Consider the following 25,542-nt stretch of genomic DNA (forward strand, 5'->3'; position numbering starts at 1 on the left):
CATTTCTCTAGTATAGGCTACTTATCGTAATGAACGATATCAGCAGAATGCCTGCAATAAGTGATCGGTGTCGATCATTTTCGGTTTATTGTCCCAGCTCTAATAATAACCATGTTTTTAAAGCAACTTTGAGATTCTGTTTGTAATGAAAAGAGCTATATAAAATCAAATCTATTATTATTAGATAAGACAGCAAACTCAGCCATGGATAGAGATACAGGTCCATGCTGTACTACTGTGCCCAGTGGGGTTAACCTGAATAGAAACATGTTGTACCCTACCCTTCTTATTTAACTTATAAAATAACTATTGGTCTATGATAACAACATGCTGTACTACTGTGCCCAGTGGGGTTAATGTGTTCAGACTACCGTGCACAGAGACATGCTGTGCCCTCCAGGGCAAACCATCCCTGAGTCTTAAGGGCCAAAGGTAGCTTTAATGTCTCCAGTCTGTTCTGGGTCCAACAGAACAGGAATGCATCCCAAAAGGCACCCTATTCCCTATATATTGCACTACTCATAGGGCTTTGGTCAAAAAGTAGTGCACCATATAGGGAATATGGTTCCATTTGGGACGTGTCCTGGGTCATTGGTTACACATTAGAACGGACAGTCGGAATGATGTGAAATCTGAGCAGACCCCATATTGCCCTTGGCAGCCATTCAATGTTTCTTCTTCCCCGGCCAAAGCAGTAAGCAAACATGCCAGATGGATATTTGTCGATTTGACAGGTGATACGCTGGACCACGGCCCAGGTTAAAGTAGAATATATATCAGTTAACTTGTTACAATGTAGGAGACATGAAGAATGTACAGTACATACAAAAAAGGTTAGGTTAGGCCTCTCTGGGGTTTACTGATATAGTACATGAGAAGAAAGAGACTATTATTCATCCAACATGTTTTCCATACAACATGCTGTTTTACAGTAAAACTTCCAGTTAGTTGGTGTTTGTTTTAAGACAAAGGGCTAACTGTAACTCACATCAGCCAAAAGGAAGCAAACCAGAACGGACCAGAGGAGGAATAAAGACTGAGTGCGTCTGAAGATGCACCCTATTCCCTATCTACAGTGGCTTGTGAAAGTATTCACCCCCCCTTGGCATTTTTCCTATTTTGTTGCCTTACAACCTGGAATTAAAATGGATTTTGGGGGGATTTGTATAATTTGATTTACACAACATGCCTACCACTTTGAAGATGCAAAATATTTTTTCTTGTGAAACAAATAAGACAAAAAAACAGACAACTTGAGCGTGCATAACTATTCACTCCCCCCCCAAAGTCAATACTTTGTAGAGCCACCTTTTGCAGCAATTACAGCTGCAAGTCTCTTGAGGTATGTCTCTATAAGCTTGCCACATCTAGCCACTGGGATTGTTGCCCATTCTTCAAGGCAAAACTGCTCCAGCTCCTTCAAGTTGGATGGGTTCTGCTGGTGTACAGCAATCTTTAAGTCATACCACAGATTCTCAATTGGATTGATGTCTGGGCTTTGACTAGGCCATTCCAAGACATTTAAATGTTTCCCCTTAAACCACTCGAGTGTTGATTTAGCAGTATGCTTAGGGTCATTGTCCTGCTGGAAGGTGAACCTCCGTCCCAGTCTCAAATCTCTGGAAGACTGAAACAGGTTTCCCTCAAGAATTTCCCTGTATTTAGCGCCATCCATCATTCCTTCAATTCTGACCAGTTTCCCAGTCCCTGCCGATGAAAAACATCCCCACAGCATGATGCTGCCACCACCATGCTTCACTGTGGGGATGGTGTTCTCGGGGTGATGAGAGGTGTTGGGTTTGCGCCAGACATAGCGTTTTCCTTGATGGCCAAAAAACTCAATTTTAGTCTCATCTGACCAGAGTACCTTCTTCCATATGTTTGGGGAGTCTCCCACATGGCTTTTGGCGAACACCAAACGTGTTTGCTTATTTTATTCTTTAAGCAATGGCTTTTTTCTGGCCACTCTTCCGTAAAGCTCTGTGGAGTGTACGGCTTAAATTGGTCCTATGGACCGATACTCCAATCTCCGTTGTGGAGCTTTGCAGCTCCTTCAGGGTTATCTTTGGTCTCTTTGTTGCCTCTGATTAATGCCCTCCTTGCCTGGTCCATGAGTTTTGGTGGGCGGCCCTCTCTTGGCAGGTTTGTTGTGGTGCCATATTCTTTCAATTTTATAATAATGGATTTTAAAATAGTGCTCCGTGGGATGTTCAAAGTTTCCGATATCTTTTTATAACCCAACCCTGATCTGTGCTTCTCCACAACGTTGACCCTGACCTGTTTGGAGAGCTCCTTAGCCTTCATGGTGCTGCTTGCTTGGTGGTGCCTCTTGCTTAGTGGTATTGCAGACTCTGGGGCCTTTCAGAACAGGTATATATATACTGAGATCCTGTGACAGATCATGTGACACTTAGATTGCACACAGGTGGATTTTATTTAACTAATTATGTGACTTCTGAAGGTAATTGGTTGCACCAGATCTTATTTAGGGGCTTCATAGCAAAGGGGTTGATTACATATGCACGCACCACTTTTCCGTTATTTATTTTTTAGAATATTTGAAACAAGTTATTTTTTTCATTTCACTTCACCAATTTGGACTATTTAGTGTATGTCCATTACATGAAATCCAAATAAAAATCCATTTAAATTACAGGTTGTAATGCAACAAAATAGGAAAAACGGCAAGGGGGATGAATACTTTTGCAAGGCACTGTAGTGCACTACTTTTGGTCAAGGCCCTGGTCAAAAGTAGTGCACCATATAGGGAATAGGGTGCCATTTCAGAGGCAGGCACAGAAAGCATATAGTAGAAACCCTTGATGCTTGACCAACTCCACACCCCTTCATTCCATCCAGCCCGAGCCCTATAATCTTCTCAACATTTCCTCTCGCCCACCTTCCACCCCTCCATCTCATCACCCCATCCCTCTATACCTCCACCCCCCCCTCCCTCATCCCCCACTTATCTCCCTCTCTCCCAGCAGCCCAGGGTCTTAATAATAAAGCAGCCAGAATGCATTCAAAGAATTAGGTATGAACGCTTCAAAACAAAAAAGAAAGAGCTAGCGAGAGAGAGAGAGAGAGAGAGAGAGAGAGAGAGAGAGAGAGAGAGAGAGAGAGAGAGAGAGAGAGAGAGAGAGAGAGAGAGAGAGAGAGAGAGAGAGAGAGAGAGAGAGAGAGAGAGAGAGAGAGAGAGAGAGAGAGAGAGGAGAGAGAGAGAGAATAGAAAAGTGAGTGAAAAACATGCAGAGGAGGGAGAGAAAAACACTATTTCTAGGAGCATGATCCAGTAGCAGTGACAGACGCATAGTGACAGGCTGGCAGAAAGAGAAGACACCCCTCTTTCTCTCCCCCCTCTCCCCCTCTCTCTCCCACTCGATCTCTCTCCCCCCTCCCCTCCTCTTAGGCCCCTGACTGCATGATTGTTCCTCAGATGCCAGGGGTGAGGCTGTTGTCTATTTAAAGAGACAGTGACCTCACGGAAGACACTAATTGTGTGAGATAAGCCGGTGATGACAACATTGTTTACGAGGCCTCATTAACAGAATCACAGGGTGTGTGTTCCAAATGACACCCTATTCCCTATTTAGTGCACTACTTTTGACCAGGGCACTATATGGGAAACAGGGAGCCATTTGGGATGTAGCATGGGTATCTGAACACACTCACAATAATGATGAAAGGAATGAAAGTGGAGCAGCAAGCAGCAATACATTGTTATTCTATTACAATCCCATAACTAACTCCTAAATAATGAACATCTCATGATATCATATTCATTATTACAACTGTGATGGAAGTAATACCATTCACAAGTGTTGAATTTAAATGATCAGAGTATTGCTGCTTGTCTAAACTGAAAACAAAGAGTCCACTTTCTTCTGATCCTGATGCAACACTGTTCTCTCCCCCTCGCTGAAAAAGCAGTCCTACTAGGCTTAGCATAGTTGCAGTAAACAGGTTGTTCAATGCGTTGTTCAATTGGCCTTAATGCAATGTGAGAACGTAAGCTACCATGCAGCTTCTGCTCAAGGCATTAAGTGGTCCCAGCAAACCGGGAACATTTCCAGGACATTAGCTAACATTCACATTAAGTTCTAGTTAAGGTTTTATCCAACATTAGGATGATAACATCAAGGGTTGGAACCAACATTACACTACATCACCAAAAGTATGTGGACACCCCTTCAATTTAGTGGATTCGGCTTTCAGCTACACCCGTTGCTGACAGGTTTATAAAATCGAGCACACAGCCATGCAATCTCCATAGACAAACATTGGCAGTAGAATGGCCTTACTGAAGTGCTCCGTGACTTTCAACGTGGCACCGTCATAGGATGCCACCTTTCCAACAAGTCAGTTTGTCAAATGTCTGCCCTGCCGGTCAACTGTAAGTGCTGTTATTGTGAAGTGGAAATGTCTAGGAGCAACAACGGCTCAGCCGCGAAGTGGTAGGCCACACAGCTCACAGAACAGGACCGCCGAGTGCTGAAGCGCGTAGTGCGTAAAAATCGTCTGTCCTCGGTTGCAACACTCAGTACCGAGTTCCAAACTGCCTCTGGAAGCAACGTCAGCACAAGAACTGTTCATCGGGAGCTTTATGAAATGGGTTTCCATGGCCGAGCAGTCGCACACAATCCTAAGATCACCATGCGCAATGCCAAGCATCCGCTGGAGTGGTGTAAAGCTCGCCGCCATTGGACTCTGGAGCGGTGGAAAAGCGATGAATAACGCTTCATCTGGCAGTCCAATGGACAAATCTGGGTTTGACGTATGCCAGGAGAACGCTAACTGCCCCGATGCAAAGTGCCAACTGTAAAGTTTGGTGTAGGAGGAATAATGGTATGGGGCTGTTTTTCATGGTTCGGGCTAGGCCCCTTAGTTCCAGTTAAGGGAAATCTTAACGCTACAGCAAACAATGTCATTCTAGACGATTCTGTGCTTCCAACTGTGGCAACAGTTTGGGGAAGGCCTGTCCCTGTTTCAGCATGACAATGCCCCCATGCACAAAGCGAGGTCCATACAGAAAAGGTTTGTCGAGATCGGTGTGGAAGAATTTGACTGCACAGAGCCCTAACCTCAACCCCATCGAACACCTTTGGGATGAATTGGAACGCCGACTGCGAGCCAGGCCTAATCGCCCAACATCAGTGCCTGACCTCACTAATAATCTTGTGGCTGAATGGAAGCAAGTCCCCACAGCAATGTTTCAACATCTAGTGGAAAGCCCTCCCAGAAGAGTGGAGGCTGTTATAGCAGCAAAGGGGGGGACCAACTCCATATTAATATCCATTCCACTGTTCTGACCAGCTAAATAAAGGTCTGAACCGGTTAAAAAAAAAAAAAAGTATGTTTATATTGTTCCTTTTTTAACCTTTGAAATCAACCGTTTTTTTACATTAAGCTCAATGAATTACTTCACCAATCAGTGTGGATAGAGCAGGCAAGCTAGTTGTTTACATGCGTGATGGACAGACAAGTGTAGCCTATGGCGCAAGATGGGACTGACATTTTGTGGGTGGGGCGAGAGCGAGAGAGGGTTAAGGAGGAGGCTTGAAGCTCTGAGCATCTTATTATGACATGCATTATATGAATTAGGTCTACAGAATTATACCTAGGAGAAGCAGCTTCTATGGAGGAACTTTGAATATCCTTTGAGCTAACTAGTTAACAAGCTTGAGCTAGCTAGCTAACAAGCTTGTGTGTGCAGAGCGGCACCAGAATTAAAAAGACGTCTTACCTTTTTGTAGTTAATAAATCCAACGTGAAACGTAATCACTAGGCCTATAGTATCATTAACTAGCATTGAAAAAGTTAATCCATTCTTCTCTAGCTAATAAAAAATCTCTCTCCCTATCTTGTAACGTCAGTACAGTAGCCTATGCTTCGGAGGAGGAAGGGGCAGGTAGCCTAAACACACACAGGCAAAGATTTTCAGCTTGCAGGCAGACACTGGAATACGTTTTTGAGTGACACAGTGAGGGCTTTGCATAGGCGCTTTGTTGTGTTTTGCTGTGAGACAAATATGCCTGGAACGTAAAATAACGTTATTAACCGGTTCCCATGCTTTTAAAATAACGGTTCTGTTCCAGAACAGTATGGATCACTTTCGTTCCCAGTTCCGTTTCTGTTCCTTGTAAATTGATGTTATCTTCCATTTTTCTGTTCCTACCCCTGGATAACATCCCAAAAACACTTTATTTTTTAAATAAATATCCTTGGAATGTTCTCCAACATTCGCTAAAATGCTGTAACAACCACCACAGAACATTCTCCTAAGGTTCTTATTAGATTTCCAGGTAATGTAATAACAAAATGTGTTCTGGGAATGTTCTTGCAACATCAGACAAATGTTATATAATCATCAGCACAATTGGACAGTTTTTGTGTTATTATAGCGTTTTTGGGCAACCTAATTAATGTTCTGGGAACATTCACAGAACCAATTTTGGTTTGCTGGGTGTACACACTATTTACTGTATGCATAAGTAGCCTATATGCACAGTTGCACACTATAGTGTGCTTTCGAAACAAGTTGCTCAATGGGTCTAATGTGTTGCGTAGCTTAGCTTCAACACAAACAAGCGGTCCTAGGCCTGGAGTTCCAGTATAGAGAACTCAGAAACAGGTTGTTCAATGGGCCTAAATACACTATGAGGAGTGAAACTACTGTACCTTGCAGCTTCTGTGCACAATTAAGTGTCCTAAAGTACAAACACAGACACAACAAGTATTTGATTGGGTCTAAAATGCGTTGGAAGGGGAGGCAGTGGACTGGACAAAGGGCCCTGATCCGATTGGGATCTATTCTATTCCACAGCCTTCTGGAATGCCAAACATGCCACATTATTCCTTAGACTGCAAATTGTTAGGATTTACACTGTAGCTGACCACTGCTCTAGACCAGAGAGACTACAGAGAGGGTGAAGTATCGGAACAAGCTAATTACTCATGGGTAAATGATCAGGCATGGTAATGATAATGTATTGTCTTACAAAGTGAGTAGTCTTGACCAAGCCATAAGGAAGGAGCCTGTTTTTATTTTTCTTGTTTTGCTAGCATGAGGCAGCTTGATGTATAACTAAACCCCCTGGACAGGACGCTAGTCTATCGTACAGTACTGTAATAACAGTATCTTGTTCAATAACGGAAACAAATTACAGCTATACATAAAAAACTGAGATGAAATCTGAAATCGAATCTCCTTTTAGTGTAATATGTTTGTCAGGTCCCAGAAAACACATCAATCATAAACCTTAAATCGGGTTCAAAAGGGATACCGAGTGGAATATTTCTACGCCCTATAAGGATTGGAGAGAGACCGCATACAGATGGCGTTCAATCGATTTATTCCAGAGATTATGGACCAACTGCCCATTTTAGGGACAGTTCCACTACTGCATCCTACTGTATTATATTCCTACTTAACTGACCATAATACTGTACTGTAGTGCAGTGGTTCCCAACCTTTTTTGGTTACTGTACCACCAACTGAATTTTGCTCTGCCCGGAGTACCCCTGAAGTACCCCTTCATGTGGATTTTAACAATAACCCTATGGACTCATGAGTCTTCTAAAGTTCCCCCTGTGGATAGGCCAAGTACCCCCAGGGGTCCTAGTACTGCTGTAGTGTACTGTACGCAGGAATGTTATGTACAAACAATATTTTAAGCATCAAGTGTTTAAATCCTGATCAACAGGCGTAAGATATCTGAGGCATTTTAAACGTTTCCCTCAGTCTGTAAGCCAGATGCGCTATTTCGTTTTCAGGGCAAATCAAATGTAGTAAAATGCACTGAGCCAGCAGGTCCAGACAGATGGAGCAAGAGGATTCTTGTTTGTTGTGCTGTAAATGAATGACGCCAGACAGTCATGTCTGCTCTCTATTCATGTTTCAGGCCGTAGGACATCTGGAGGGCATCAACTCCCCAAATACAGCCAACATAAAATGCATTTCCGGTGGTTTGGAATAAAGGCATAAGTGCTAACAGTAAATAACCCTTATGAGCACGTCCATAACAGTTATTTTAGACTCCAGAAAGCTACAATAACAGGACACACACCCCCTCAATAAATCACTGACTGTCACTCTCTATTTCACTGGAACCCATAGCCATTCCAAGCCTTGTGGGTCACAAGGCCTAAGTCTGTATCTCTTTCAGCAATTCCCTGGCCTGGGATCACTCACCCCATTCTGTATGTCCATCACCCTCTCCATCTCTTTCCTCCCCTCACTCCTAGATTGATACCCTGTTCGAAAATGCATCCATTTTCCTTCCTTCTCTCCTTCAGGTAATTAATCACTGGTCAGTATGCGATTTGATAAGAGAAAGCAAAGTTTCCACCATTCTGCTTTCACTAAGACGACGCCCTCAGATTTACAGTGAGCGCCTCCCAAATGGAACACTATTCCCTATTCAGTGCCCTAGTTTAGACCAGAGCCCTATTTGCCCTGGTCTAAAGTAGTGCATCATGAAGGTAATAGGGTGCCATTTGGGACGCACCTTGATTTTTATTGTCATGAATCTTGCCCTGGAGGCAGAACAGCGATTTCCGCTAGATGGTCCAGCTGCAAAGTGAAAATTGGCTATATCGTAAAAATTCATGAAACCAAAAATGTGCTTTTTGGTCTTAATTTGAGGTTAGGGTTAGCAGTGTGGTTAAGGTTAGGTTTCAAATCAGATTTTGTTACTTTGTGGCTGTGCCAGCTAGTGACTACTCTGCAGAGCTGCCTCCAGGGCAAGATTCATGACAATAAATGCCAACCTGCATTTGGGACGCAGACAGCGTTAACTTCAAGGAACTGGATGTTCCCTCACTATTTCCACCCCTCTTTCCTCTACTTTAAGTCCCTCACTCCCTTCCTTCGCTTCACCGTGATACCTAACTCGCCCCTCAGGCACTCCTTTGTTGATAAGGATTCCCCTCTAGCCCAACTGGTTCAGATCATGAAACTATTGTTTTGATGAAAGACTTAAAAATGAGGATTTCCTCCATCTTGACATGTGGATCCTTCTACACACTTAGCCCACTGTTGTTGATACCCCCAGAAAATATCAGGCCATTATTTGTACCTGTGTAATTACATAGTAATAATCTAAACATGACATAACGTCTGTTTCGTAGAGATTCGGACTCAATGATCAAAACAAGCACCACTGGGCAGCGATTGGTACCTGATTTCCCTCCTCATAGCTCTTATGGGGAGAACTAGTGTGTCTTACTGTGGATATGGTTTTGACTGGGCCTGTAAATTCTCCTTCATGTCTTGGAGTGGGTACAGGCCTGGGCACTGCACTCAGTGTGGGCTCAGCTGAGAGATGTGATTATGTGCCAGGCAGTCTATAAGCCCCACAGGAGGTTGGTGGCACCTTAATTGGGGAGGACGGGCACGTGGTAATGGCTGGAGCGGAAATAAGTGGAATGGTATCAACAACGTCAAACACATGGTTTCCATGGTTTCTATGTGTTTGATGCCATTCCATTTGCTCCGTTCCAGACATTATTATGAGCCGTCCTCCCCTCAGAAGCCTCCACTAATATGCCCCTTCTGCACTGTACCATTTCCCTGGGCGAGCTAGTCGAGCTGGGGGATCTGACTACAGCTCACTAGTCTAATCCCTTCTGATATGCGAACAGTGGACGCCTTTTTCAAGGTTAGAAATCAGGATCTTGGCTGGACCCAAACATTAAAAAGTCTTAACGAAGGAAAAATAAGAGGGAGATGTCTTGGCACTCATTCATCTGGGGTTGTTGTTTTGGGAGAGAGGAAAAACCTCTCCAGTGGATGAAGGCCTAAAAGTTTCAGTTGAAAACCTGAGAACGTGTACACTTCCATAGCAAGAATGTATACATAGGTAAACATATCTCGGTCCTAAAAATGAACCTAGGCCTACGTCAGGCCCTTTCTGAGAATTGAGAGAGCGTTAGAGAGAAGACGATTGGCTTTATCTTTAGCAACAAACATGTTTCATCCTAAAGCCACAAACATGTTTCATCCTAAAGCCACAAACATTTAATCCTAACAATATAAGTGGTTGAGACAACTCAAGGTGTCACGGTGAGTGTGTGTGGTGGCTGCTAAGCTGTTAAACATTAAAACTCTTTAACTGAGCTGCAGCTCAATGATAACTGAGCCGTGGACAGACTATAGCCTCACCTATCCCACAATGCCCGTCCCTCCTCACCCATTGTGAATAATTTATAGAAGTGCAAACTAACAGCACACACCTGTCCTGCATCAGGGCCTGTATACACAAAGAGCCTCAGTTTTCCCTTAAAGATCATAATGAATTAGATCACATGGACAGGGGGGACCTGATCCTAGATCATCACTCCTAATCTGAGATGCTTTGTGACGGCCCTGATGTAGTGAAGCAAAAGAGCTGTGTGAGTGTGTGTGAGTGTGTGTGAGTGTGTGTGTGTGTGTGTGTGTGTGTGTGTGTGTGTGTGAGTGTGCTATAAAAGAAAAGCCTGATAGTAATCCTAAACAGATTGGGGGTGAAGATTGAGGCCACAATATAGAGGCACACACTAGTGCCTTTGTCACATGGAAAATAAATTAACAACATAAGAGGAGAACATAAGGAAGCATGATAAGAGAATTAGAGCCGTGACCAGAATGTTAATGTAAGGCAACTCTGGTGCTATATGGCCTAGGTCTATGTATTGTCTATACATTGACTTGAGGTAGGCTGAAGTAGGCTGAAGAGTCTTCAGACAGATGATGCCGAGACTGAAGTAGTAGCCTAAATTCTCTGAAACATCTGAAGAGCAAAGATGGATATGATCAATAATCAAAAATGTAATTTATGTTTTACTTCAATATCTTCTTGAGACAATGCTGAGCAACATGTAAAGTGTTGGTCCCATGTTTCATGAGCTGAAATAAAAGATCCCAGACATTTTCCATACGCACAGAAATGTCTAAAATTTTGTGAACAAATGTGTTTACGTCGCCTGTTAGTGAGCATTTCTCCTTTGTTAAGATAACCCATCCACCTGACAGGTGTGGCATATCAAGAAGCTGATTAAACAGCATGATAATTACACAGGTGCACCTTGTGCAAGGGACAGTAAAAGGCCACTCTAAAATGTGCAGTTTTGTCACACAACACAATGCCACAGATGTCTCAAGTTTTGAGCGAGCGTGCAATTGGCATGCTGACAGCAGGAATGTCCACCAGAACTGTTGCCAGATAATTTCACGTTAATTTCTCTCCATAAGCCGCCTCCAACGTCATTTTAGAAAATTTGGCAGTACGTCCAACCAGCCTCACAACCGCAGACCACGTGTAACCACGCCAGGCCAGGACCTCCACATCCGGCTTCTTCACCTGCGGGATCGTCTGAGATCAGACACCCAGACAGCTGATGAAACTGAGGAGTATTTTTGTCTGTAATAAAGCACTTTTGTGGGGAAAAACTAATTCTGATTGGCTGGGCCTGGCTTCCCAGTGGGTGGACCTGGCTCCCAAGTCGGTGGGCCTATGCCCTTCCAGACCCACCCTTGGCTGCGCCCCTGCCCAGTCATGTGAAATCCAAAGATTAGGGCCTAATGAATTTATTTCAATTGACTGATTTCCTTATTTGAACTGTAACTCAGTAAAATTGTTGCATTTATATTTTTGTTCAGTATAGTTCTGACTGGGTTTATTTGACCCTTCTCGCTTACCTTCAACAGTAAGTAAGCATCAGTAGGCTAACTTTAACAGGTGCAACAGTTACAGGACAGACTCACCTACTTTAAACTGCGACGTTTGGTCATTGGGGTCTGCGTGGTCAATCACCAGCATCATGTGGAGGATACCGAAGGAGTTCTGTATCCCGAAGATGGATCCATTACACCAGGTAGCAGCGAAAACGACTAACCAGCCGAACCCGCCTTCGGGTGGGACGAACCCGGTGCTCTGCCCTGGCATCGGTGCCGGGGACTGAGACTGGAAATCCGGGGATACACCGGGCTTACTATCGAGACATCCAGCCTCGATGAGCTGGATAGTAGTGTCCTCATGTGGGATCTTGCATTCGCTATCTCCCAGGTCCTGTCCCTGGTCCTCCTTCTGTGCTTGCTGGTTCTCCTGGTCTTGGGGAGAACCACCTTTCTGCTCCATTTCAGAGTCTGCAGGTGCCTCATCACAGTTTTCAGTCGGCGGCTCGCGGCTCGATGCTTCCTCTTCAGTCTGATTTTCTCCTATCCCGTTGACCCCCATTTTATCCTGTCCAGTAGAGGGGTTACTGTTGTGTTCTGGGAGCATCGCTCATGCATCAGACAGCGACAGTAGCCTATTGATTGACAAGGATTGTATATATATATATATATATATATATATATATATATATATATATAAAAAATCAAAAAAAAGGATTCTTTCAGCTTTGCTCTTCCAAGAATGATAGGCAAAGCGAAGTCACAGCACCAACTTCAGTATCCGAAGTGCGGCTATAAAATCGGTTGTATAGTGAAAGGACAGGCAGGTCTTATTTATTTATCATGGTATACAGCAGATTTCCCCGTAGCCTATTTCCAGGGGAAATTATGACGCCAGAAAATATTTCACTTTTGCTTTCCTGCTCCGTGCAAAATGTACATCAACCTGTGAAAACGTCTGCTGCTCGCCAACCTCAACTCGATCTCGTCTCCGCGGTCCACATCGTGTAGACTAATCTGTAAACAAATGAGTGTCGACTCCTCCTCTTTCATTGGTTTAATGTTACATTGGAATATGTGGATCTCTCCGCCGAGGGCTTTCAGGACCACCGTGTCAACACAGAAAATAACCTTCATTCAACGATTGCCCCCGCCTTCCGTCACCAATGACCGAGCTCAGGGACAGATTTAAAATTCCAGCAGTACGAGATTACGGAAAGACTCGAATGTCGCCCCACCCCTTCTGCTGTCTCTTCCATACGCTATTCGAACTACATTGGAAAGCGCAGCCGCAACTCAATGAACGATGTTGATGGAGTGGACCAGCATTCTCCACCAAAATGTAGCAACTCTGGTCTATAGTTACAATGTTGCAATTGTAGAAGGCTACAGTTTCTCGCGGAAAAGTGTAAATGTAACAATTTCTCGGCGCAACTTTGTATCGGGTGTTTCGCAGCTGATTCAACTTCACTCCGCCATGATGCAGTTTTAATGACGCATGCACAAGTACAATGAAATGCCTTTCTTGCAAACTCAAAACCCAACAATGCAATAATCAATAACAATGTATTACTAGAGAAAAAAACGAGAAATAAGAATAAGAAATATTAAATACATAATAAAGTAAGTAAGTAAGCAACTATATACAGGAAATATTTAAAAAATCAGTTCCAATACCATATTTACATGTGCAGGGATACTGGAGTGATGGAGGGAAATATGTATAGGGGTAAGGTGACTAGGCAACAGGATATAAGATAAACAGAGTAGCAGCAGCTTGCAGTCAGTATAAATGTGTGTGCATATTATGTGTGAGTGAGAAAATAATGGAGTGAGTGTTTGTGTGTGTGTGTGTTGGAGTGACAGTGTATGTGAGTGTGTAGGGCCCTGTGAGTGTGCATAGTGAGTGCAAATACTGAAATAAAAGGTCAAAGCTACAAGGTAAACTCGGTACTTGTAGCTATTTTGTTAGCTATTTATCAGTCTTATTGCTTGGGGATAGAAGCTGTTCAAGAGCCTGTTGGTGTCAGACTTGATGCAACGGTACCTCTTGTCGTGTGGCAGAGAAAATAGTCTATGGCTTGGGGTCTTTGACGATTTTCCGGGCCTTCTTTTCACACCGCCTGATATAGAGGTCCTGTGATATAGAGGTCCTGGATGGCAGGGAGCTCGGCCCAGTGATGTACTGGGCTGTCTGCACAACCCTCTGTAGCACCATGCGATCGAGGGCGGTGCTATTGCCATCCCAAGCAGTGATGCAGCCAGTCAATATGCTCTCAATTGTACAGCTGTAGAACCTTTTCAGGATTTGAGGGCCCATGACAAACTTTTTCAACCTCCTGAGGGGGAAGAGGCACTGTCGCGCCTTCTTCATGACTGTGTGTGTTTGGACCATTTTAAGTCTTTAGTGATTTGGACACCGAGGAACTTGAAGCTGTCTATCTGCTCCACTGCCACCCCGTCGATGTGGATGGGGGCGTGCTCGCCCCCCCTTCTCCTGTAGTCCACGATCAGCTCCTTGGTCTTGCTGACGTTGAGGGAGAGGTTGTTGCTCCGGCACCACACTGTCAGGTCACTGACCAGGGAGTACAGGAGGGGATTAAGCACACAACCCTGTGGGGCCCCTGTGCTAAGTGAAAATATGCACAGTATACATCACATCCCATACATCGGGATTTTAGACCAGAATAAAATGCTGTTAAAACATGCTATTTACGTCTAATGGTGAAGACTGAGGCATGTAAAGCAGGCTTCTTCAATGACTGCATTTAAAGAGGCAACCCCTGTCAAACCTCTTGGCGTAAAGGTTAATGTGTTGGCTTGACAGTCGGTGGATCTGGGTTAGAGGCCTTCGAGTCCCGGTCGGGGAAACCCCTCGAATTCGCTACAACATACTTCCATAGTTGGTTTCATTGACTCTCCCCTTAAAATGGACAATCAGCAGTTGCTATATCCATTTTTGGACTTAATTAATTATAAGTACCCAATATTCTTCAAGAATATCACTTAGAAATGCCTCATGAGCTTAGTTCAACGGTCATACCCCATCAGAACCCAAAATAAGCTTGTTTTACAAAGTAAATGTAAACAAACATTAAATAGCCTCAAAACATGGTTAAAAGTAAACTATCATTTTGATATCATGGATGGTCAGTCCTTGCATCCATAGCTCTCTATGAATTTGAGAGTGGTTACATTTCTCCAGCCCCATCCCTCAGCTTTTTACTCAAACAGGTACGCTTTGTTATTGTTTATGCTGCTTATTTCCGCTCTAAACTTCCCCTAATTGACACATTTTTAGCTACAACTTCCAAGTCAACTGGAGAGGATCAGCTTGAGCAAAGTGAGGTGTAGAATCACTGATCTACAAATGGTATTCCCTGCCAAATAATAGGCTTTGTGCAATTAAGATTCGTAGAGCGACACCTCCCACCAAATGCTCACGCAACCAGACGATTGATTGATCGGAGACAGTTTGTGTCAATTATAGAGCATTTCCTAGGATTTTCTACCTGCAGCAAACCTAGTGGACAATGCTGAAAATACTGGTCTAATCATAGGCCAAAGCTGTGACACAATAGCTAACTTTCACCATTGGATGGGGCCAACAAGCAATAGTTGACACACAGGATGTGTTTAGTTGCCAGTGTGGTTAGGATTGATTGACCACTCATGTTGGGAGTTGGAGAAACCACTCTTTAGCCAAATTATGATTCTCGGTTAGCTGTGATTGAATTTATGTAGGTCTAATTAGACCTCACTTCAAGCGGTCAATGTCGAGGTAGAAACAAGCGAGTGTTCGACGTCCATGGGTAGCATCCCTATGGATGTCTTTCGAAAACATCTTAAGCCAATACCCAATAACATCCTGTCTGAATTGCTTTTGAAATGAATACCTCACCTGGCCTATCTCAGTGTATGGCATGATGTGATGTCATTGATAAGCACCCTTTGTCTCTCCTGATCTTACAGTCCTTTGGGGTCGATGCACTGATGGGTGGCTTTCTTTTATAATCATAGATCTCATAATTAGATCCCTATATTATAGGATTTATCTCAGTGGGAGCATCATCCCACTCCTTTATGAGGCCTATTACATTTTACATTTTAGTCATTTAGCAGACGCTCTTATCCAGAGCGACTTACAGTTAGTGAGTGCATACATTTTCATACTGGCCCCCCGTGGGAAACGAACCCACAACCTGGCGTTGCAAGCGCCATGCTCTACCAACTGTTTTTAGAACTTTCCGGCAGTTCACACATTTAAGGGGTCAAAGGTCAGGGGGCCCAGGAGAAGGTTGGTCAATGATTTCCTGTAGATTCTGGGATTCTTTAATTCCCCTGAGAGGTGGGGGCAGGTGGTCCAGGCTCAAGAACACAGAGGAATGACTGGGACTGGAGTCGGGTGGTCTCCCAGCAGAGAAAAGACTGAGATGTTATGTAGCCATATGGGGGAAGTCTGGAGGAAGACATTTCATTTCAGCAGGGCTGAATGATGTATGCTGTCTGGATCAGACGGGATCAGACTGAGAAAGGGTGGGAGAGGGTGAGTGGGTGACAGAGGGTGAGAGAGAGAGAGAGAGGGTGGGTGGGTGGGTGAGTGGGAAAGAAAGAGAGGGTGAGTGGGAGAGAGGGAGGGTAAGACAGAGAGTGTGAGAGAGAGAGAGAGGATGAGAGAGAGGTAATGTAAGTAGTGTCCAGCATGCCTGAACATGCAGCAGCCATCGGGGGTAGTGTGGTGCTGGCGGAACCATTATCACACTGCTGTGACTCACCACATTATTTCCCCTCAGGTTTCTGAAAGTGATACAGTTTGTTCTATAGAATTCAATTCACTGGTTTATGCCTGTCAGTGGAACAAAAACTAATCAATATTCTCTGGCTGTACTACATAGCTGATGTCTGTGATCCTGGTGTGGTTCACATTGGAAGCAAACCTCTTCTATCGAAAAGTGTCACCCTAACCCTCATACCTGTAGTCATTGGCACGGTGACGCAGTGGGGAAAATACTTTCAGACAAAACAATATTTTGTGTGATACACTGTGCTAGACAGTTTCCTGAAGTGACGTATGGTTTCATCTCAGGGTACATGACCAGACAGCAGCTATCAATGATTGTCTGTGACAATCTAATATCCCTCATGGAAATGTACATGATGAATTATCCACTTAAAAGTCCATGTTGGCTGTTCATCAATGTGAAAACAAATGGACTGAATAGGTGTTTATTGTTTTTAATGAAGTGTTCAAGGCCTGCTGCATTAGCAGTACCAACATGCACATACCCAGTGATCCCTGCAGGTAGATATTGTCTGACATGTGCCATGTTTCCATCTGCGAGCCTGTTTCCATCTGGTTACCTGTTTCTATATTTCATTACCTGTTTCCATCTATTCCCCTGTTTCCATCTGGTTCACTGTTTCCAACTATTTCCCTGTTTCCATCTAGTCCCCTGTTTCCATCTGGTTCTCTGTTTCCATCTAGTCCCCTGTTTCCATATGCTTCCCTGTTTCCATCTGCTCCCCTGTTTCCATCTAGTCCCCTGTTTCCATCTAGTCCCATGTTTCGATCTATGTCCTGTTTCCATCTGCTCCCCTGTTTCCATCTAGTTTCCATCTAGTCTTCTGTTTCCATCTGCTCCCCTGTTTCCATCTAGTTTCCATCTAGTCCCCTGTTTCCATCTAGTTCCCTGTTTCCATCTAGTCCCCTGTTTCCACCTAGACCCCTGTTTCTATCTGGTTCTCTGTTTCCATCTAGTCACCTGTTTCCATCGAATCCCCTGTTTCCATCTGCTCCCCTGTTTCCATCTAATCCCCTGTTTCCATCTACCCTCCTGTTTCCATCTGCTCCCCTGTTTCCATTTGCTCTCTTGTTTCCATCTAGGGACCTGTTTCCATCTAGTCTCCTGTTTCCATATAGTTCTCTGTTTCCATCTACTCCCCTGTTTCCATCTGCCCCCCTGTTTCCATCTAGAACCCTGTTTCCATCTTCCTCACTGTTTCCATCTAGTTCCCCGTTTCCATCTAGGGCCCTGTTTCCATCTAGTTCCATGTTTCCATCTAGTCTCTGTTTCCATCTAGTCCTCTTTTTCCATCTAGTGTTCTGTTTCCATCTAGTTCCCCGTTTCCATCTAGGGCCCTGTTTCCATCTAGTTCCATGTTTCCATCTAGTCCCTGTTTCCATCTAGTCCCCTGTTTCCATCAAGTCCCCTGTTTCCACCTAGTCCCCTGTTTCCATTTGCTCTCTTGTTTCCATCTAGGGACCTGTTTCCATCTAGTCTCCTGTTTCCATATAGTTCTCTGTTTCCATCTAGTCGCCTGTTTCCATCTGCTCCCCTGTTTCCATCTAGGTCCCTGTTTCCATCTAGTCCCCTGTTTCCATCTGGTTCTCTGTTTCCATCTAGGCCCCTGTTTACATCTAGTTCCCTGTTTCCATTTGCTCTCTTGTTTCCATCTAGGGACCTGTTTCCATCTAGTCTCCTGTTTCCATATAGTGCTCTGTTTCCATCTAGTCGCCTGTTTCCATCTAGTCCCCTGTTTCCATCTGGTTCTCTGTTTCCATCTAGGCCCCTGTTTACATCTAGTCCCCTGTTTCCGTCTGCTTGCCATGTTTCCATCTAGTTACTGTTTCCATCTGCTTGCCATGTTTCCATCTGGTTAGAACCAGACTCAAGTAGAAGTTAACAACAAAACAAACACAAGGAAATGCTGAAGGTAAAGTGTGTCCGTGTGTGTTGTCAGTGTTTTTCCATTCTTGTCAGTGAGAGATGTCATGTTAGCATGATTTATGTGATGTCATGTTAGCATGATTTATGCGAAGTTATGTTAGCATGATTTATCTGATGTCATGTTAGCATGATTTATGTGAAGTCATGTTAGCATGATTTATGTGATGTCATGTTAGCATGATTTATCTGATGTCATGTTAGCATGATTTATGTGAAGTCATGTTAGCATGATTTATGTGATGTCATGTTAGCATGATTTATCTGATGTCATGTTTGCATGATTTATGTGAAGTCATGTTAGCATGATTTATGTGAAGTCATGTTAGCATGATTTATGTGATGTCATGTTAGCATGATTTATGTGATGTCATGTTTGCATGATTTATGTGATGCCATGTTAGCATGATTTATGTGATTCATGTTAGCATGGTTTATAAGCTGTCATTTTAGCATGATTTATGTGATGTCATGTTAACACCTATAGTCTCACTTCATGATACATACATTCCATTTCTTCATACAGAAATGATTCACTTGAACTTCAAATAAGTATAGACAAGCCCCTGCATATGCCCACCAATAAAGTTACAACTCATAATATTTTGGGCTTAAGGTAACATGTTGGGGGTAGTATTAGGTAACTTCATCTTATAGTCAAGATGAGGTGTCATGTTGTGGATTGTAGTAGTACTAGATAACAATAGCACTTCAGGGTATGGTGAGGTGAGGTGTTGGGTAGCAGTAGTATTTGGGGTGTAGTACAAGACGAAGGGGAAGTATTGTGTTTTGGGATGTAGTACAAGACAAAGGGGAAGTATTGTGTTTTGGGATGTAGTACAAGACGAAGGGGAAGTATTGTGTTTTGGGATGTAGTACAAGACGAAGGGGAAGTATTGTGTTTTGGGATGTAGTACAAGACAAAGGGTAAGTATTGTGTTTTGGGATGTAGTACAATACAAAGGGTAAGTATTGTGTTTTGGGATGTAGTACAAGACAAAGGGGAAGTATTGTGTTTTGGGATGTAGTACAAGACGAAGGGGAAGTATTGTGTTTTGAGATGTAGTACAAGACAAAGGGGAAGTATTGTGTTTTGGGATGTAGTACAAGACAAATGGGAAGTATTGTGTTTTGGGATGTAGTACAATACAAAGAGAAAGCTAGGTGATTCCCGCTCTGATTCGGGTTTCCTGGCTCGCTCTCTCTCTTTCTCAGTCAGATGCTGTTACATGTCCCAGCTTGTCCACCTTGCCAGCTCTCCACCGTATAAGGACTGGAGCCAAATCTCTGTCCTCCTCCTCCTCTCCTTCAAGTCTGTAACAATACACACCATGGGGATTGTGACAATAAACATGCACGCTCAAACATTCACTCCCTCCCTCACACACACACACACACACACACACACACACACACACACACACACACACACACACTCAAGCATTCACCCTCACAGACGCTGACACACTCCTGTACACACCTGAATGTGAGTATGTGAGTCACATGCTTTAATATGATCTGATCCCAAACTTGTGTTCTATACACATACATTACACACAGAAATGCATGGGCACTTTGTCATACAATTATGTCATGAACAGCCAACACACTATATACCTACTCATACAAAAACACACTGACACACACAAACAAGCCAGCTCAAGCTAACCTACTGCTACTGATGAGTAAATTCGTATGCAAGGAGGGACACAAACGAACAGTACACCCTCCCCCCTCCTGAAAGAGCCAAGGAGAGAGAGAGAGAGAGAGAGAGAGAGAGAGAGAGAGAGAGAGAGAGAGAGAGAGAGGCACAGAGGGGAGATAATTAGGGGGTGTTAAAAAGGAGGGGAAAGTTTGGTGAGAATAAAATAAGAAGCTGGTGTGGGAGAGAGACAGAGAGGGAGAGAGAGAGAGAGAGAGAGAGAGAGAGAGAGAGAGAATGTGAGAGTTAAGAAAATAACAAAGAAGAGTGAAGAGGGAGAGCGGGAAGAGACATTAGATATCCTATTATTCTTCAATTCAGGTATAGTAAAAGAGTACTACTAGCATTGGTTTGTTTAAGTTTTCTTTCACTTGGTTGCTATGGTGCTAAGTTTGAGAGCATGACTGTTCTAATGTTTCTCACTTTCTCACAACCACGGAAAATATGATGAATGATTGATTAACATAGTCAACATCAACTCAGATAAAGCCATACAACAACTTGAATAGTTTAGATTGGTTGATGTGTTATTCTATGGATGAAAGTATGTGGAAGCTAAAAGGAGGACTAGCATATGTTGAGAGTTCAGCTTAGGTTCCCACAGATTTGTCTGGCATCCTGCCAACTGAGAAGAGAGCACTAGCTGGTGGATACTTTTTTTAAGTCCTTGAGAATCAGCCTTATTAGTTTATTTCTCTGTGAACCAGTTGTCCTACGTACATTATCTCTCTGTGAACCGGTTGTCCTACAGTACATTATCTCTCTGTGAATCAGTTGTCCTACGGTACATTATCTCTCTGTGAACTGGTTGTCCTACAGTACATTATCCTTCTGTATCTTTCTGTCTGTTGTATCCTGTGCCTCCTCCTGTATGGGTTTACATGGTAATAATGCGGGAGTTAATTCCTATTTGTGGTTATAATCTTTCCATTTCTGTCCCACAGAGAAGATGTCATTCTGCTGGAACTTGGTTGCTCTGCTCCTTCTACTACTACTGACCCCTGACCTGCTTCCCACCAACCTCATCAACACCCGCCCCCTCCTCACACACGCCATCCCCACCTACCCGCCGGTCACACTCCCCAAGATCCAATATGTTACCGGCGTGGGCTTCAACTACGACGAAGATGACTACACTGAAGAGGATGCTTCCCATTTGCCTCCCAATTACAGCAAAGCCTCATCAGCTTCTACTCTGGTTCCGATGCAGCCCAGGCCCTGTGACTACCACCCCTGCCAGGACAACCAGGTCCCCTGCTCCCAGCTCTCTGCCCAGACCGGGTGCCTCTGCCCTGGGCTAAGTGGGGCAGACAAGCCCCCTCACGCTCCACACCTCCAGAAGCTAGTACCAGGCTCTGATGGGGGGGCAGAGGTACGGTGGTGCGCCCCAGCCTCTGTGGTATCTGGGTACCGGGTCGTGATCGAAGATCGAAAGGGAGCGCCTCTCCAGTTCAGGGGTGATTCTCGGAGCGGGGTGCTGGAGGAACTAGAGGCAGGTGTCAAGGTGTGTGTGGAGGCAGTGAACATAGCGGGAACCAGCGCCCCCTCAGAGCTCTCCTGCCTGCGCTACGACCCCCCTGAGGCCACCAACCTGGCCCTAAGGGCAGGTGTCATCGGAGGGGGGCTGGGATTTCTCCTGCTCCTCTCCCTGGTCGCCCTGATCCTCTGGAGGCGACAGACGTGTAAAACTGGGGAAAACTCTGCAGAGGGACTGGGGAACCCCTCCTACAGCACAGAGGGAACGCTGTGATCCAGTTTTGGGATTACACACGGTACAGTGACTCAGTAGCACAGGCGACCCTTAGAGAGAATGTAGGAGTTAAGCAACGGGACAGAGCCAAAATGGCTTCACCCACCACTGACTCACCAGCATAGTGCTCAGGTTGTTCAGAATCTTGCACTTATGAATATAGAAATTAAACAATAACTTTTGACTTTTGTGGACTAAATAACCCTAACAAAAGCTTAAGAGGCTTTGTGACTAAAGAGACTGCAGGTTGCTTGCTGGCAAATTAACTTGTGTACCATAGGATCATGACAGGGAAAAGTTATGGCAGTCGAATTAATGTGTAGAATAAATAAAACTGACTGAATACTCATTATGAATTTTAAAAAAGCAATTGTTATTTTCTAATAAAAGTGTTTACATAATTTTGCCTGAGTTTGTGTGACTGATTGTTTTTCATGGCTGAAACATAATATTTTGATGAAACTAAATGAATATTGCTGGAAGTAATACAAGTGATGTCCTATTACAGTAATGCAACTTTTATTTTGAAACTTGAGTAAGCTGAACCGTTGAAGATGAAGAATCGGTCTGATTGGCTATAGCTACAATACTGTCTAAAGTCCCTCCTTTTTAAGAATTTCGTCCAATGGTTACCGCTCAAACAATCACCTTGGAACGAATGAGGAAATAATGTGACAATCAATATTCCATTCAAATGCGCACCAGTAAACAAGATGGCAAACTCAGGTAAGTGCGAATGCTACGATTGTATTCTGCATTTGACTTCTTCGTGTAGTTCGCAGCGCTGCTAGATCGTTACTGGTCATCTGTCTTTGTGAGCCATAATACGACAATACATTGGAACAATGTCAATGATTGATTTTTGTCAGTGTAACGCCAGGTTGATTTGATAGGCTATGTGGGGTTTGAAAGTTGCTGGGCAAGTTATCATACAGTGACACAGCACTTTTCTACTGTAATTTTTTTGGCCAACTTCTGCATTCTCACAGTCTGGCTCTGTAGTAGAATAAATTATATTTTCTTACGAGTTTATTTCCTCAAAGAGAGGTTATGGTCAGAGCCAGGAAGCAACAGGAAGTTAGTTGTAAATCATTTATGTTAATTTTGGTCAAGGCTAAATAAAGCTTTGTCATCATGGTGTTATCTGTAGCAAACTGACCTCCCCTCTCCACAGATAAGGATATATCCTACTCTGACCTTAAGGCCCTCCTGGCCAAGAGCAACAAGGGTCTTCTGGTGGTTGACGTACGGACCAAAGAGGAGGTAGACCGTGGACACATTCCAGGATCAATCCATATTCCAGGTGAGCTTCAGCCAGAGTCCTGGAGTGAAATTATACTCTCAGGTCCAATTGGAATTTGCTGTCCGGAGACCAAACCTTTGGAAACATAATGAACCCCAATTCACATGGGTGTAATTCAGCCAAATATGAGCAAAACAGGTTTGATTTACTGTTGTTGTCGTCACTGAGCCAGCTATTTTGGTATATTTATTGCGTTCTAAATGGAGCTGTATTGCAAACTTCCTGTGTCTCCTCTCCCAGTTGATACAGTGGAGAGTGCCCTAGCGCTGGACCCTGCTGAGTTCCAGGCCAAATATGGGGTGCCCAAACCCCCCCTGGACGCCCCGGAGCTGGTGTTTCACTGTCAGATGGGCCGACGAGGAGGCGTGGCCACAGACAAGGCACGAGGCCTGGGATTCCAAAAGTATGAGTGTACATTTTGACAATACTGCTCTGTATTCTGTGTTTGATACCTTGGGAACTTTTTGTAAATGATGACATCTTCCTTCTCTGGTTCAGGGCCGTCAACTATGCCGGAGGATACCAGGAGTGGTCTGAGAAAGAGGGGAAATGAGGCGCACGATTAGCCTGCATTGTGAAAGCAGAGCATAAACACGCACAAATGATGCTCACATTCTGCTGAAACATGAAAGTACTAGGATATCACTCACCTTTTTGCTTCTTGTATTTGTTATTACAGGTGTGTTCTATATGTTTTAAAATAAAGATGGAGAATAAGATTGTACAATTAGTTGTTTTGTGTTTCTTCAACAACAACAAAAACATGTTTCCCCAAAGAGCTCCACGTTTCCCATCTTCTACCTCTACCACGGCTGTAACCTTACACTGCTTATTACCTTCAGTAAGCGTTTCCCCAAACCACCTGTACCGCTGAGGCTGCACCGTGGCACATAGGGCTTATCCATGTGATACACATCTACATCCCACAGACATAGAAGGAAACCCCCGGCTTTGCCTGATGGTTGAAGTGAGTCAGTTTTCGGACATGTAGTGTACTGTAGACGGGTGTGTGCCTTTCAAAATCATGTAGTGTATGTGTGTTTTTGCATGATGGTGAAATGCCTTTGTTATCAAATCCCTGAGTGGGTATTCTCCATTAACCTCTCCACTAATTTAGCGTAAAGGGGCACCGTAAAATATACTTGTCTGAGACTGATTGGTTAACATAGTGGAATTTAGTGATCGTTGCATCTATTGGCTTGGCAATTGAAAAATATGATATGCCAGTATGATGTTGATTAACGTACAGTAGATTTTGCAGCTAGAGGAATAGCCTCAGAAACACACAGCGCAAGTTCCTCATACATGTCTTATACAGTGCACAGTGATGGAGGTTTTGATTAGATATTTTGATTTGCGCACAGACGCTGCATATGTGCTCAAGACGAAGTATAGTATATCCCAACATAAAAGCCTGCTATCATCATCACTCAGTTTTTATCAAAAAGCATTTTAAATTGTAAGAGAAATTGAAGGAATACATTTTGATGACAATCTTATTTTACATTTTTATCGCCAAGTTGTCTACAGATGTGGCACAACAACTTCTGACCATTAATACTACTACTATGTCCCCAACGCTGACTGCTCTCATGGTAAATATAAAACTCTGTGTGAGTTGCTCTCCAAAGATAAAAGTAGTAATGCCTGTGTAATACTGTGTGGTTAGTTGTGTTTGCATGTTGTATTTAAACATAATTTCACTACGTTGAAACAGTAGTATGCTCTCTGTGTGACATATAGTCCTCTCTTTTGCAGTGTGGCAGACATACAGCTGTCAGAGGTATGAATACTACTAGAATAAGGTTTGGAGGCCCCAACATGACATCAAGCTGTAACTGACTACATATTTCTCCAGTTCAGTGTTGTTCTCTACTAACATCGTTATCACTCACAGAATGGATCAAATCTCACTCTGTTTGACCTGAAAAACACTTATTTATCTTGTTAAATGTCATTAAAACTGGTTTGCATCTTCATATTTAGTTGGATCAATGCGTAATATGTAAATATTTGCTTAAAAACCACAGCACTTCCTATTGTTCTCCCAGTTTATTTTGATTTAGTTGGAATCAAATGCATCAAAAGCAAAAACACACATAGTACATGGATGTCTTAATATGAGGAGGGATAAAATGCTTTAATAACAGTGCTTGTGGTAACAACTTTAAAGGCCTTTGACAAACAAAAAAAGGCCTTTGACTTATTTACCCATTGCTGACGCTGTCACTATGCAGCTTTGCTGTCGCTACGCAGCTATGCTATCGCTATGCAGCTATGCTGTTGCTATGTAAGTGCCCTCTTCAGTCAAGAGGACTCAATTCCCTGAAGGTCCTCCATAGTCACCTGCACCACCTACACACATACAGTGGGGAAAAAAAGTATTTAGTCAGCCACCAATTGTGCAAG

The 25,542-nt window shown here is 43.6% G+C and overlaps 3 protein-coding genes across 3 annotated transcripts in view; 2 read left to right on the forward strand and 1 right to left on the reverse strand.

Moving 5' to 3' along the window:
• LOC121540223 (monocarboxylate transporter 8) overlaps positions 1–12,881 on the reverse strand; it is a 33,038-nt gene extending 20,157 nt beyond the window's left edge. Inside the window, exon 1 of the mRNA XM_041848916.2 lies at positions 11,744–12,881. Within this exon, the coding sequence (XP_041704850.2) occupies positions 11,744–12,260 (517 nt within the window). The 5' untranslated portion in view covers positions 12,261–12,881. The remainder of the gene's footprint in view (positions 1–11,743) is intronic.
• A 7,326-nt stretch (positions 12,882–20,207) lies between these two features.
• On the forward strand, positions 20,208–22,231 carry LOC121545978 (LRRN4 C-terminal-like protein). The gene is made up of 2 exons (XM_041856939.2): positions 20,208–20,401; positions 21,025–22,231. The coding sequence occupies exon 2, from the start codon at positions 21,030–21,032 to the stop codon at positions 21,828–21,830; it is 801 nt and encodes a 266-aa protein (XP_041712873.1). The 5' UTR covers positions 20,208–20,401; positions 21,025–21,029; the 3' UTR covers positions 21,831–22,231.
• A 218-nt stretch (positions 22,232–22,449) lies between these two features.
• LOC121545968 (thiosulfate:glutathione sulfurtransferase) lies at positions 22,450–23,857 on the forward strand. Its single transcript, XM_041856928.2, has 4 exons — positions 22,450–22,556; positions 23,005–23,133; positions 23,374–23,536; positions 23,632–23,857. The coding sequence occupies exons 1-4, from the start codon at positions 22,544–22,546 to the stop codon at positions 23,684–23,686; spliced, it is 360 nt and encodes a 119-aa protein (XP_041712862.1). The 5' UTR covers positions 22,450–22,543; the 3' UTR covers positions 23,687–23,857.
• Positions 23,858–25,542: the final 1,685 nt, after the last annotated feature.

The sequence above is a fragment of the Coregonus clupeaformis genome, chromosome 3 (genome assembly GCF_020615455.1).
Source record: "Coregonus clupeaformis isolate EN_2021a chromosome 3, ASM2061545v1, whole genome shotgun sequence".
NCBI classification, from domain to species: Eukaryota; Metazoa; Chordata; class Actinopteri; order Salmoniformes; family Salmonidae; genus Coregonus; species Coregonus clupeaformis.

Excerpts from the sequence above, each read along its gene's own strand:
- LOC121545978 (XM_041856939.2), top strand. The coding sequence starts at position 21,030 with ATGTCATTCTGCTGGAACTTGGTTGCTCTGCTCCTTCTACTACTACTG.
- LOC121545968 (XM_041856928.2), top strand. Across the intron at positions 23,134-23,373 it reads AGGATCAATCCATATTCCAG|TTGATACAGTGGAGAGTGCC; the intron begins GTGAGCTTCAGC and ends CTCCTCTCCCAG. Across the intron at positions 23,537-23,631 it reads CGAGGCCTGGGATTCCAAAA|GGCCGTCAACTATGCCGGAG; the intron begins GTATGAGTGTAC and ends TCTCTGGTTCAG.